This window comes from Mustela putorius, unplaced genomic scaffold, assembly GCF_011764305.1.
Source record: "Mustela putorius furo isolate JIRA1106 unplaced genomic scaffold, ASM1176430v1.1 tig00000785_pilon_pilon_pilon, whole genome shotgun sequence".
NCBI classification, from domain to species: Eukaryota; Metazoa; Chordata; class Mammalia; order Carnivora; family Mustelidae; genus Mustela; species Mustela putorius.
The window spans coordinates 8,311,786-8,326,742 of record NW_025421480.1 but is presented as its reverse complement, the minus strand read 5'-3'; the positions used below and the strand labels follow the sequence as shown (position 1 = coordinate 8,326,742).

General features: G+C 50.9%; 1 protein-coding gene across 1 annotated transcript in view; it reads right to left on the bottom strand.

Annotated features, from left to right (window-relative positions):
* KIF26B (kinesin family member 26B) overlaps positions 1–14,957 on the bottom strand; it is a 409,198-nt gene that overhangs the window by 235,558 nt on the left and 158,683 nt on the right. The window contains exon 3 of the mRNA XM_045084746.1: positions 13,126–13,662. Within this exon, the coding sequence (XP_044940681.1) occupies positions 13,126–13,662 (537 nt within the window). The remainder of the gene's footprint in view (positions 1–13,125; positions 13,663–14,957) is intronic.

Genomic DNA, 14,957 nt, shown 5'->3' with positions numbered 1-14,957 from the left:
TAACGCAGGTAAAGGAGAGCCCATCCTCCCATAACTGGAAGAGCCCATCCTCCCCCGGTAACTTCCTAGAACAAGACACACTGAAAACAGGCACGGTGTGATGGTGTGCTTCATTTCTATTCCCAGGCACTAGCACGGTGCCCGGCTCGAAAAATGTTTGCCGAAGGGATGAGTACACAGATGGCTGTGTAAGGTATGGGGTGATACAGTCACGCCGCTTTCGCTGTCGAGACACTGAAAAGACACAATGGCCCAGTGGAGAAGATGTTGAACTCGAGTCAGAAGGGTTGGGTCTCGGAAGCATTCATCGCCTAACTGGCTCTTGCTTCCCTTACTTGTCTAGCCTCATCCGTCCCCGCCACCAGCACCCAATGTGGCCTCGCCTCCAACCCCCAGTCTCGAAGTCGACAGCTGGCTCCGGACCCGAGGGCCCAGCAGCTCACCACCCACGTGGCAGCCAACACAGGCTGGAGGCCACCCCCAGCCCACCAATCCTTAAGGCCTTCAGCCTTATCCTAAATATCTGTGCAATCTGTGCACCCTTCACCCAAGCCCTCTGCTTGCTACCCCTCACCACTGCCCAGAGCAGCGGCCCCCACTTTCCTATTTGCGGCAGCAGGCGCCCCCCACCACCTGCCTGAGTCCTGTTTGCAGACAGTTTCTCCCTGCCTCGGACAGTGGAGGGGTGAAGCCCACTCTGCCCATTTTCCCGCTCTTCTCCAGCTCCCAGCACACCTTTCCGTGACACCCCGAGCCTCTAGGTCTCTGCTCCTCCTTCATCTTCTTGGAAGCTCTCCGCTAAGACACTTTAGCAGGGGTGTAGATTCTGGGTGCTACAATGTAGGGGTGCCCCAGAGTGCCAGAGTGTGCAAATGCTTGCTTCGATGAAGCTGCGTGTGCTTACCATGTATGTGCACCCGGTGGCTGATGTTTGGATAGATGGTACACTAGCCACGTATAGACCTTATTAGATATTTAATGAGTAGTTACTGTAATTAACACATTCACACCAATTAACCCCAAAGGCTGCATTCGTCTGTTTACCGCTTAGACTATGATCTAGTTGGAACTCAGCAGCCCCTTAGAAGAGGTCGAAGGTTTGCAACGTTTCGATAAGTGACTTTCTTGTTAATTGCTCTACTTTTGGTCCCATGGCCTTTTCTGCCAAATCTTGGGCATCAGCTCCTCACAGTGATGGAATGGACTGATTTTCCTTGCAGGTCCTTGGATTTCCTTTGCCTCCCCACCTCGGAGAGGCGAATAAACCGTGACAAATTCAGAGCAGAGGGGTAGAATGCGGGGAAAGGTATGAGCAATTGTGGGATCAAAGATTAGGTATTAGAACTCGCTGGAGGCGATTGCACACTCTAAAATAAAAAAGACAGAAAGAGTGTGTGGGAGAGAGGGGATGGGGGTAGGAGGCTCGAGGTAACTGAATCTGAGCAGCCGTAGTCTGGGACCTGCTGAACACTCACACTCAGGTAAGAACTTCTTCACTGAACTTCCTCACTGTTCACTGTTCACGTAAAACTTACATCGTGACCTTGTAGAAAAGTTATCGACCAAACTTCTTAATCCTAACAAATAACTAAGTCAATGCTCCATAAAACACCCATTGGCTAATTTCTGCAGAGTCCGGAAACGTGGGGTTCCCGCATGTGGGGTGGTGTCCGTTTCCGCACACTCGTGCCTCAGTTTCCCCACCATGACAGCCATCGGCGGACCTCCCAGGACCGTGACAAAGCCGCACGGCACAAACACACAGGAAGTGCTAAGCGTGCTGCCCGCAGACAGCGCGCGGCCAGCGGGCATGAGCTGTAATTATTACTTTTATGACCGAGACACAGTGATGATATTCACCGACAGCTCCCCGGGCCGAGAGCCAGGGCACCAGAGACAAAGCCCGAGGCGGGGGGGAAGAGCATATCATAGGGGAGTGAACCGGGAGAGGCTCAGTGGGGTCTGCTCACAGGCTGACGACGCAGAGGGCAGCCCGGGAACCTCAGGCTTCGCCCCTGCGGGTGGAGAAACGGCCAGAGCTCACGAGGGCGGTGGTGGGAGTGGAGCACAATGAAGACACTCCCTTCGCTCGGGCTCTTCCCTGCATGCGGCTGCGTTCAAGACTCATCACGACGGGTGCCTGGGGGGCTCCGTCGGCTCAGGTCATGATCTCAGGGTCCTGGGATCGAGCCCTGCATTGGGCTTCCTGCTCAGCGGGGCGCCTGCTTCTCCCTCTGCCTGCCGCTCCCCCTGCCTGTGCTCTCTCTCTCTCTCCCTCTCTCTCTCCTGCTATCTCATCGCTGTCTCTCTCTCTCAAATAAATAAATAAAACCTTAAAATTTTTAAAAAAGCTACTCATCACGAGAGGACTGCCTAAACTGAGCTGCACAGCCTCAGGCATAAGGGAGGGCCTCCGCCTTGGGGGTTCACCCCGTGTCCGGGCTGGGTGCATTGTTCCGGTGGGCAAATGTCACCTTTCAGCGTGCCGTGTGGCTGCCGGATGCCAGAGAACCACGCTGTGCACGAGCAGCCTGTGCGTGTTGGGCTTTGCGGAATTTCTCAGTATGCAATCTCACTTTGCAACTGTGTATGTGTGGTTGTGCGTGTGCAAAATTGCATTTAAGGCCAATGCTTAGAATTCAAAAATAAATTTTAGGGTGAACTAACCGACTCCTCAAAGCAGTCTGAGGGACGGACACTCCAGGGCGGATCTCCACATTCTGTGGTCAGAATGTTCCTCAGCTATTCGGCAGATCAGGGGGGCCCCCTCCTCGGGGCCAGAACAGAGTTCCATTTCCACTGAGATCAGTTCAAGTCCTTTTGAAAGGATATGTGTGAAGACACTGAATTTGAACATATATCATTCTGTGAAATTAAACCCATATGATGGACAAGGAAATGGCTCTTTTCTTAATCTTAGGGAATTAATTTATGATGAGATTCTAAATATGGGTCCAGTCTCCCTCTAGGGAGAGCCGAAGTAGGTCTCACTAGAGGGCAGCATTGCTCACCCAGCCTTTTCTGTTTGGGGTGGTTTTTTGTTGTTGTTGTTGTTTTGCCCATTTTTGTCTCCAGCTTTGTCCCCACTGCCTCCCCACCTCCCAGAGAGAAGATGTGACACGGAAGGTTTATCTGCCCCACCATGCAGAGCAATAAAACAGGAGACCTGACTTGGAAATCCTGGTGACCCAGAACTGCCCAACAGCCGTGTTGGTCGGGTGTGGGGTGGGTGTCCCTTCCTGGGGCGGCTGCACGTTCCAGCAATCCCAGACCTGGCCCCTGCCCTCGGCAGGGTGGGGAGGGGCAGGGACACGTGTGCAGGAAACGGTGTTTGAATCCCAGCTCTGGCATTTCCTAGCCGCGTGACCTTGGGCAGGTCATTTGACATTTCCGGGCTTCCGTCTGTAAACTGTAATTCCCAGGGGGCGCGGCCCGCCATTCTGCTTCCATTGGTCTCTGAGGTCTGGGTGCTTTCATGAAAAGGGAGCACGTCTGGAGCGGACTCATGGGCTGCATTCTCCCAGCCGAATCCTCGGGAACTGGGGACGGCCAGCCTTGCTAATTATGGTGGAAACGGTCACCATCGGATTGGCTCAGACGGGTCATGTAGTTCCAAAACTGGTTACAGCCTTGAATGCAGATGTGGGTTTGCTTCTCAAATGGTACCTTCTTTCTCCCCAGGGTCATCCCCGGGGGGCCTCAGATAAGCTGCTGAAGGGACCTATTAACCCTTTGAGGCCCCTGCTGCAGCAGTCATGCCCTAAAAGCTCTCCAAAGTCCTAAAAATGGTGACTAATGTATGTTCTAAACACCCAGATGACTTCCTGGGAATGAGTGAGGCACATGAAATACATGACTCAATAACCAATCCCCACAAATACCCCTGTATGATCGAGGCACGCCAATTTGTCATGCTAAAGATGGTCAGCACGGCCAAATCTTAATTTGAAGGCAATTAGGTGGGTGCATTGGGTGGGGCAGGTAAGGCGGAGACTTCAATTTTCCAATTTATTGGTGATTCCAGATTCTATCATAATTGTAAAAGAAAGAATCTTATTTTATAAATAGATAAGTAAATAAAAAGAAACCACCCGTATTAACAATTGTATGTTATCGCGCATATATAAATAGCAAGAATGAGGGTCCCCTGGTGGGCTTGCCCAGTTCAATGTCTGCCTTCGGCTCAGGTCATGATCTTGGGGTCCTGGGATCAAGTCCTGCAGCAGACTCCCTGCTCAGCGGGAAGTTGCTTGTCCCTCTGCCCCTCCCCCTGCTTATGCTCTTTCTTTCTCAAATAAAATCTTAAAAACAAACAAACAAACAAAAACAAGAATGAAAGCCCTGAGTATTCTATTTCAAAGTGTTTGTCCAGTAGGAACCATGATCTAGCCCTGAATTACTCGGTATTTCAAATTAACTCCAAATAATGAGGATTTACTCTTTTGGGGTTAGTCTAAATGCTACCTCTTCTAGTCTGTAGGCTTATAAATGATCCAAGCCTCCATGTGGCCTCCCCCCCTTCCTTATAAAGGTCTTCAAATACAGAGAAGACTGGTCCGTGGGCTTTTTTTTTTTTTTTTTAAAGATTTTATTTATTTATTTGACAGAGAGATCACAAGCAGGCAGAGAGGCAGGCAGAGAGGAGGAAGCAGGCTCCCCGCTGAGCAGAGAGCCCGATGTGGGACTCGATCCCAGGACTCTGAGATCATGACCTGAGCCGAAGGCAGCGGCTTAACCCACTGAGCCACCCAGGCGCCCCCGTGGGCTTTTTAATATTTTACCAGTTGATTCCCTCCCTCCAGAGGGAGGAGATCATTCCTCTTAGGATCTGACCCTCTCGCGTCAGCCATGGTGCCCGTATGGAAAGCTGGGGTTTGGTACAGACGGCCGATGTTGTCTGAGTCGGTGAGTGCCACGTCATTCACGTGTTTGGTATCCATTGGGTCTTGTTTCCTCATCTGGTTCTCATGATGGAAGAGCAGACCCTGATTCCATTCAGTCTTGAGTCTTGAACCTAAGCTGGCTGGAGGAACTGAGGGTCCCCATGCATCAGACACAGCCCATTCTCTCATATCGTGTCCATCTCAGCTGTGCACCCGAGGGCTTGACCGAGGAGAAAACCCGGACACAGGACAGCCGGGAAGCCCGCTGCATAGAGGTCACCCCACACAGTCAGCAAGGATGCTGGGCTTTTATTTCTGGAGCATGAGCAGCAAATCGAGCGTGACCCAACGCTAGTGCCTCATTGTTTGAGACTTGGATAAAATCATTGATAAGTATCAACCTCAGACTTTTCCCAAAAACTCTGCTGACTTTGTCATTAAAACAAGAAAAGAAAAGGTGGTGCCTGCCCTTACCCCCTTGACCAGTTCCCTGTGGCTGGTGGGTGTTGGAGCACTTTTCCTTGACTCCATAAAGAATCCAAATATGTAGCCCGAGGAACCAGGGCTGGGGACACTGGCTCCGATGAGGTTGGATGTGGGAAGCTATTTAAAAAACAGGTAACTGTGAAAATCCAGGGTCCCAGGGAATCTTCTCTCTGACCACAATTCTCAGCTCCGCCTTCCACCCCAACGCAGCCCTGGGAGAGCTGGAGGAAGAGGAAAGGCAGTCCCCGAGGCCAGGAGACAATCGTCCCCACGTCCGCCCCTTCTCACCACCCACCCCGGGGAATGGGAGGTGTAACTAAAAAATACTTTTTTTCGGGGCACAGGGCCTTACCCACTATTTCTAGCCTCCTTCTGGGGCCTAGAAATACTTCTAGAAAAAAGAAAAATACAGATCATGCTACCAGTTGAACCCAAACCACCAGCTGGGTCTGAGGAAAAAGGCCTGGAAGCCCTCCGGCAGGGTCAGAGGAGGTCCCCGACGGACACTGACCCCCCCCCCCGGCAGCGCCCCCGGAAGTGCTGTTCAAAATCACACCTGTGGTTGGGACAGCGCAAATGCACTCGGGGAGTTTCATAAGCCCTGAAGAAGCGGTGATTCCCACAAGGCTGCATCCGGAAACCGGTCACTCGACCTGGTCTCCGTGAACGGTCTCTTTGCCAGCTCGCGAGGGGCTCCCCCGCAACCCCATGAGGGTGTCTACGGGCACGACTCCTCACTGCCTGTCTTTGGCTGTTCTTTTTTTTAAAGATTTTATTTATTTACTTACTTACAGATTTATTTAGACCGAGCGGGGAGAAGGGCAGATGGAGAAGAAGAGAGGGAGAATCTCCAGCAAGTTCCATGCTCAACTCGGAGCCCCATGTGGGACTCGATCCCAAGACCCTGGGATCATGACCTGAGCTAAAACCGAGAGCTAGATGGTCAGCCGACCGAGCCAGGAGCTCCTGCCTCTTTTTGCTTTACCCTTTGTATCTGCACCTTTTTTACTCTCCAAATGAAGGACAAAGGACATGAACAGGGCTCCCTTGCTGCTGACCCCTGTAACCACGGGCACCTGTTCTTCTTCCCCCAGTGACTCAGCTTGAAAGGGACATGGCAGCCCAGACCCCCAAGCCCTGGGTCCTCCACTCAGCCATCCTTCTATCCATCTGTCACTTGTCTGTAGTGGCTGCACAGTGCCCCCCCCCAAGTCCACTCAGAACTCATGATCTCTGCCTTTATGTGGAATTGGGTCTTGGTAGATGCAATTAGTTAAGGATTGAGAGGAGGTTGTACTCAATTAGGGTGGGCCCTTAATCCAATGACTGGGGTCCTTATAATAAAAGAGAGACCCCAGAGGAGAAGTAGGGGGGGAAGGCAGAGACTAGAGCAACGCAGCCACAAACCAAAGGACTCCTGCAGCCACCTGGACACTGGAAGAAACAAGGGAGGGCTCCTCCCTAGAATCTTTGGAGGGAATACAACCCCACCTTGATCTGGGACTTCAAGCCTCCCAAACCATGACAGAATAGGGTTTCTGTTGTTTGAAGCCACCTCATTTGTGGTAGTTTCTGATGGCAGCTTTAGGAAACTGATACACTATTGGTCTCTAATCTATCATCTGTCACCTACCACGGTCGTCATTCCCACTGTCCATGAACTATTCTTTTTTTTTTTTTTTTAAAGATTTTATTTATTTATTTGACAGAGAGAGACCAAGCAGGCAGAGAGGCAGGCAGAGAGAGAGGAGAGAGGAGGAAGCAGGCTCCCTGCCAAGCAGAGAGCCCGATGCAGGGACTTGATCCCAGGACCCTGAGATCATGACCTGAGCCAAAGGCAGAGGCTTAACCCACTGAGCCACCCAGGCGCCCCTGAACTGTTCTTTATAGCTGGGGTTCTTGACCCCCAGCAGCTCAAACCCAGGCCTGGGTGCTGTCCCCACATCTTCTGATTCACTTGGTCTGCGCTGTGGCTCAGGGACTGGTGGTTCATCGAAGCTCTCTCTTCTGTCCCTAAATCGCTCTGGCTCTGTTCGTCCTGCCTCCTCCTTACAAGGACCTTTGCTGTAACATTGGACCCACCCAGATAATCCAGAGCGACCTCCCCCCAAATCCTTAATGTCATCATATCTGCCAAACCCCCCTTCCTATGTAAGGGAATATATCCACAAACTTCCTTTTCTAGGTATTAGGATGTGAACATCTTGGGGGGGCGGGGGGAGGACGCATCCCGCGTATGTCACCAAGTAAGAGAGCAGTTTTGGAAATTTCCTGCTGACCTTCTGGGTGTTTGCTTCAGACCACACCCCTGCCCACATCCAGGAGACAGGACGACCTTCTCAGAATGCCACCCTGAGCTCATGGCCTTCAGAAACTCTCCGTCCACGACTGAATATACAAACAGCTTCCTTTTTTGTGTGCCGTTTGTCAGAATGCATAAAGATAAGTAATACCACTCTGACCATCTATAAACAGGCAGAAACAAAAACCTAGCATGTTTTTTAAAAAATCGTTCTGATGTCAGAATTTGCCAAACGGTGACATCTCACGCTATTGCCCTCGCTGGGCAGAAGGAGCAAGAAATGGGCAGCTAGTGGACAGCAGGGTGAGCCTGAGCAGGGCGCTGTGCGTAGTTTAGGGTGGGTAAAGACCATGAATGAGAATCCTCTGCTCCCGACTGGCTACAGAGCTGCGCCCCACTGGCCTGCAGGAAGAGGTTCAGCAGGAAGGAGCACCGGTCCACCTCCGCCCCCAGGCTCAGCTACGCGAGAACATGGGCTCCTGGTTTCCATGAACGCTTCCGAAGGAAAGCCTCTGAGTCCTAGGGTCCTAGCGAGCAGAAACTTGCTTTCCTCTTGCAGAGGCACAGGGAAGTCCTCTGTAAAAACACCAGGATGCCTGGGTGCCTCAGTCTGATAAGCATCTGCATGTAGCTCAGGTCATGATCTTGGGGTTCTGGGATCGAGCCCCGAGTCGGGCTCCCTGCTCAGCGGGGAGTCTGCTTTTCCCTCTGCCTCTGCCTGCGGCTCCCCCTGCCCACACTCTCTCTCAAATAAAAAAGAAAGAAAAGAAAAGAGAAAAGAAAAGAACAGGAAGGGAGAAAGAGAGCAAGCAAGCAAGCAAGCAAGCAGACAGACCAGCCCCACATCCTCCCAAGGCTTCTGGCAAAGAGGATTGTAGAGGTCTTAGGCTCAGCAGACCTTGACTCCCTTCTAGGCTGGTGTCACTTTGCACTCCTCTTGCCCATGACCTAAAACGTAGATTCCAATAACGCCTGCACTTACAAGGCATGATCAATTTCTAGAGCTATAATAGAGGTAATCCCACATCGACTTCAGCCAGAGCTTAGTCTACCATTGTCTGACATCAATTCCAATGGATGCTTTTTGAGAAAGCAGGATAATTTTTACCAAAGACATATTCCTTTGACTCAAGGAATGCATGGCAAATACTTCATCACATAAATAATCTGTTATGGATTTATGACTCATGTATTAATCTAAGATCACCTTAAGATTTTCTTGGCACGTCCTCTTTATCGGAGTGTCTTGAAATAAAATTCTTCTGGCTCTTCGAATGCACCTACATTGAGTGTGACATCAAATGCCCCCCGGATTCTTTGCACAGCATCTGAGAATTTATTGAATATCATTAAGATATTTCAGGTTAAAGATTTGCTTGATGTCAATTAACCGGTTGGTTTCCACCAAAAATCTTGGGGTCTGGATAGGTCTTTTGCCTGGAATGTTTTCCTGAACCTAGGGCTGATCACGAGAAGCTCCATTACTGTTCCCCCAAGAGCAACATTTTCTTTAAGGAGCAGCCACTTTTGCATGTGTTAGTTGCTGCGAGGGACATAAGAACAAAAAGCATCCGTGTTCTCCGTGAGTCTGTAATCTAGCCAAAGGGATCCAACCAAGATTCCGGAAACTCTGAACAAAGAATGTGTTATCTCTCATCGGCAGTCTTCTCTTCTGGCGAATGAGGGGATTTGAATAGATCACTGATGCTGGTATCCCTGCCCTATGGTTCATAAAATATTTTCCTATTTTTAACTCTGCTATCCAACCACCTAACAGGGTAGGGGTTCCATAGGTAAGGAAATAAATTAAGATGTTAAGTTACTAAGCTGAAGTTCAATGAGTGTTGGAGCCATGGACTTGATCCCTTGGTGAAAGGGTCTCCAGATTCCCACCATGATGCCAAAGACGGTGACCGTTCTGCTGGACTCTGTGATTCTGGACTGGAATCCAAACATTCTTTTGTTTCCGAGCGTGATGAGGATACAGTCTTTCCTGCACTTATTTACCAAAATGAAGAGAAATCAGGCAAAAGCAGCTGCCGTTCAAAAAGATGAAGTTATGAAGTCACGTCTTTTTAAAGTTAAAACCCAGGTGGTCCATGGAAGGTTCTAGAATATTTTCTGCTTCCCCTATTAAATATATAGACTGTTAACTGTCTACAAGCTCATCGAAGAAAGTCTTTCCAGGAAACTGAGGCTTGCTTCTTGAAGACGGCGGGTTACAGGGGGCTGGAGGGACCTCTGTCGGGCCCATGCGAAGGATTCCCCGTCACTGTTGGGAAGCCTGTCCCCGTCTCTGTCATGCTCCCTGCACTGAAATGGCAGACGGTCAGCGTCCTCCTCTCCCTCATTTCCGCAGGCCCCGGGTCCTTGGGTGTGGAGCAGAACTGTCAGCGGCAACAAAGCCTAGATGCTTCTCTGCCCAGAGAACGGCTCTGGCACCAGTCCAGAGGGCTGTCCGCTCCGTGGGGAGGGGAGTGGGAGTGCGGGTGGGCAGGAAAAGTGAGGTCAGCTTTCAGGGCAGTCAACCGTCTCTGCTGAGCTAGCTAGACTGTGAGCTGAAGGGTATTTCCTGCAGGGAGATGTCCACAGCAGGAGACGTTCAGTCTGGCCAGACCCGGGTCACCCCGCCCAGGGCATCGGGATGACACAGTCACGACACCCGGATGCTGATTTGCAGCCAGGCACCGAACGGCTTTATCCCAGATAGATTCCCTTAGATCCCTTTATCAACCCGGGGGAAAGGCATGAATCAGTCTGTCCTGGAGTTGGAGGGGAGCCATCCAACGTACCCAGGAAAATCTCAAATGGGTAGCTCGTGGGAATCACCTCTAGACCACAGCAACCCGCCCTTGGCTGCGGGCTGGACCGCAAGCCCTTCTGTGCACTCTCAGAGCAAGCTGGGATGCACCCCTGCCTTCACCTCTCTGGCACACACCGAGCGGTTCACCTGCCTTATCCCCTGAGGGCCCCAGGACCCAAGGCAGGAGCCCCACCAACAGCCCGCAGAGCGCCCGGGCTTGATTAGAGGCTAATACACATTTGTTACTGTCCCGGAGATTCTCTCTCGTCAGAGGTGGAGGGAAGAGAGGAGAAGCAGAAAGAATCAGAGCACAGATGACAGAAATGCACCCATAATCCTTGAACCTGAGTGTAGACGGCAGCTTCATGGGCCCCGCTCCCGCCCCCCACCCATCCTAACCTCCCCAGCACTCCGACCCTTTCACAGGAGGTCGCCAGCATCCAGTCCCTCTGTCCCTGCTCATTCGTGCCGGGTGCTGGCTGGGTCTTCCAGCTAACACCGGATCTATGTTTCAAGGGCCCCGGGGCCCCGGGGAGGTGAAACATGAGTTGTCTGAGTAACACGAGTACGTGGCTAGCACAGCCCGGGAGGTGTGGAAAACACGACCTGGGGAGAAGAATGCGTCCGGGAGTGTTTTATTTATAGCAGCGAAAACCTAAACGCTAGTAATTGGCGCTTGGTTGTATAAATCGGGCCATGCTCAGATAATGGATCGTATTTATATAAGGGCGTATTATGCTACCATTAAGGGTCATATTTTAGGAAACTATTTAATGGCACGGGAAAATGCACCCAGTGTATTAAGCGGAAAGCAGATGACAGAATTAAACAACATCGCCATTTCATAAATGCTGCTCCCTTAAAATACTAGGAGGACAGGCACCCACTGTTAGAGAGTCTATTTCTGGGTGTGGTTGACTTTTAAAGTCTTACTTGGACTTTTTTGTATATTTTGTTTGTGATTTTACAGTAACCTTCTGACTTTTTGTAGTTTCCAAAATAAAGTATTTAAAATCTTAAGCAGAGAAGGCATGTGATTCAGCAACGGAAGGGGGCAAGGGAATTCAGGTCCGGGACGGTTAGGTTCCAGCATTGGACTGGGAAGCCCTGTCGGGGTGCTGTTGGCCTATCGCCAGATTTATGCCACGGCCCAGAACATTCCAGCCAAAAGGAAAGGGGCAGGTGGGCCCCTGGAGGTCAGGATAGGATGGTTTTCTTTGGAATGCCACGCCTGAAAAGGAGCCAGTTCTGGGGAAGAGGTTGATCGAAGACTGTTCTGGGATATGGTGGTAAAGTCGGGAGCTGCTGAGGGATGGAAGCCTCTCCCCAAAGCAGGGGCAAGCTGGTGCTGGCTCTCTTACCGACTACAGGGCCGCAGGTACCTCGATTTCCCTGTCCACAAAAGTAAGATGCTACATCTGTCCTTCCCACCCACGGTCCTACTGTGAGGTTACAGAAAATGACGTGTACGCTGCATTTCGTAAACTCCAAAGCACCCACCCGGTAATGAACGTGGTAGGCAAACCAAGAATGCTTACTTCTCGAGACACCGATCCAGGCTGCCCACACTCCTTCACAGATCAAGAGTAGACAGCTGTGCTCTAGAAAAGTCACCAGGAGTTGGATCATCAGCCGCATTTACCTACCTTTATGCTTCCCCATATCGTTGCCGCTTGTAACAAAAACCATGTTGTGTTTGCTCAACTTGCTTCCCTTCTGTCCCAGACACATGGACAGACTGGCTTTCCCAGCCTCCCCAGTGGGAAAGGGAGGCCAAACCCCTGGACTCCAGCTATAGGAATGCAGCTGGAAGTGCCCTGTGCCCCTGCCAGGCTGGGCTCCCCTCTTCACTCCCATGTCCCCCCGTGAGATTCTCCACAATCTCTCTGCTTCCCTCATTTCTTGGCCTCTTGTACAAGAACTGGTGGCAGACTCTGAGGCCTCTGGAAAAGGGCGACACGGAGAGGAGCAGAAGATCATGCAGCAAACACCCAGCACAGCAGGAACATGTGTAAGAAATACCCTGAGATCATCTGTTCCACCCCAGCTAGCCTCCCTGACTAGCACAGTCCATGACCACGGCCACCTCTCCATGCCACAGCAACTCTCAATGCTTTCTGTGGCTTCCCACATACCCAGTGCAGGGGACACAGACACATATGGTAAACCCAACCCTTATCCAACAGAAAACTCACCCAAGAGAAATCAAGACAATTTTTTTTTTTTAAAGATTCCTTGGCAGATTTAGGACCTGCTCTCATTTCTTTAGGGAAACTTGGGACTTTGTGCTCATTTCAATAACTGCAAAGAGATAATAAGAAAATGGGAAGACACTTTTGGTAATGTCATCCCAACCGTATTTCAAGTGAGTTGCAAAGAGAAAAGGGTTCTGGTCCATCAAAGCGAAAGAGGTTAGGAAGGGAGTCCACACCTCTTCTGGAAGGTCCACACAGTTGAAGCAGAGAGCTAGAGGGATCACTGGTCCCTCAGATATTTTCTCTTTATTTAGCTATGTCCAGCGAGGTCACCTGGGGACATTAGGCTCTGAGTTGGGAAGTTCCCAGAAGGAAATGGACAAAGGCAGGAAGTGCTGCCATGTCTCTGTTTTGACTCCAACCCAACTTACTCTAATTTGTTCAGAGGCCACTTACCTGGTATGGGTACAGGGTGACCCCGTTGGTCCTCGACAGGGACCAGGTGCCGTCCAGGTACTGGTGAGCCTGAATGGCCACTGAGTTGAGGATGTTTCCATTGCTGGGACTGGTGGCCATCTGGAGGCTGACCTTGGCCTGGTGGGTTGGGGACCCACTCTTCTTCTCGGCCCCATTGCTGACCCCAAGACTGTTGGGTTTGCTGCTATGCCTGTTGTTGACAAAGGCTGTGTAGTTGGAGGAGGCATAGGGGGCAGGCACAAAGGCCCACTCTCTGGGCTGCTGGAGCCCACCCACGTGCCGGGGTCCCACCAGGGTGGGGATGTTGGAGAGCGGCGGGGGCGAGCCAGGGGAGCCATCATAATGCTCACTGCCCGCTGCCTGCTCCAAGGTCAGCACCATCTGGATGGCCTCCTGCTTCAGCTGGTTCAGGTGCGTAGCACAAACGTCACAGCGATTGTCCTTGTCATTCCAAGCCTTCCGGATGGTGTTGGGGACTTGGAGTTTGTCGTGAATCACAGCCGAGAAAGCAGGGTCCTAGAGAACACACAAGAGAAAAAAACAGGAGAACCTATCACTCAAGGCCGGGAAGCGCAATTCACACAAGAGCGAGGCCCTAGATGAAGTCAGAGTGGGACTGTCTGGTAGACAGCCAACAGAAATGAGCAGCCAGACTGCCAGGACAGCCTCTGGTGGACAAACACAGGTGATGGATATAAGATCATGATGTGCAGACATTAAGGAAAAACTTTTAAAAACAATCTCTAAGCCTCCTCCTCACCAGGATGGTCAAATAAGAACATACTGGATTCTTCTTCTTGCATCCGCTAAGGAATTACAGCAGTACCTGTCCCTCCCCAAGGTGTTCACTAAGAAGACACAAATGTTTGTGCAGGTGTGAGGGGGGAGTGCAGTTGTTCTGGACCAAAGCATGGGGTCCCTGGCTCCCTGTGACCCATGGAACTGGAGATTGATGGAGATTCTATTCTAAGAAAGTCTTGGCCTCATTAGTACTGTGTGCTAAGTGCCACTGGAAGAAAACCAAACGGAACAGATTCTGGACCAGAGACCCTGCAGCCTCGCAAGCCTGAAGATTCACTGATTACCATTTGCTCATGGCAAGCTTAGATACATGGAGTCTGATACCCGGACCGACTCAAAGAAAATTATCTCCTTGGCAATCAGTCCAAGATACCGTTCCCCATAAACTTCATCTACAACGACGATTCAAATTCATTAGTTCAGAAACCCTCATCTAAGAGAAATCAGAAACATACCCTAGGAGGATCAACTGGTTACCAGAATATTCGGATATTCTAGTTCCAGCTCTGCTACTAATTAGCTGTGTGACCTTGGGACAAGCTACGTAGCCTCACTGAGACCATCACCCGTCACACAAGGCCATGGCCTCTCCTTGTGAGGTCCTTCCAGCTCTGTGACCCTGGTTGTGGAGAAATTGGAACAAGAGAGTAGTTCTGTGTATTATAGGGACAGAGCCGTATGCCACCTTGGGGGCCTGATCAAACTTCTGAGAGGCAAATAATGGATGAGACTCATCTCTAGGCTTGTTTTCCTCTAGGGCATTAGAAGGAAACCTGCTCTTCTGAAACCTACTGTCAGCGTTTATGGGGTGGCCGGGGTTGGCTGGAAGATCCACAGTGGGAGGGCTGTTCGCAATTAGGATCCATCTTGATTACGGGCCGCAGCATTTTGTTTTGCCTGTTTAACTACCCTGAAGAGCTCCTCAGTGTGCCCTGATTAATTGATTAATAAATCAAGAGGTCTCTTCACACAGCAGCAGCAAGGAGTGGCTTGCGGGACAGAAACTCAAG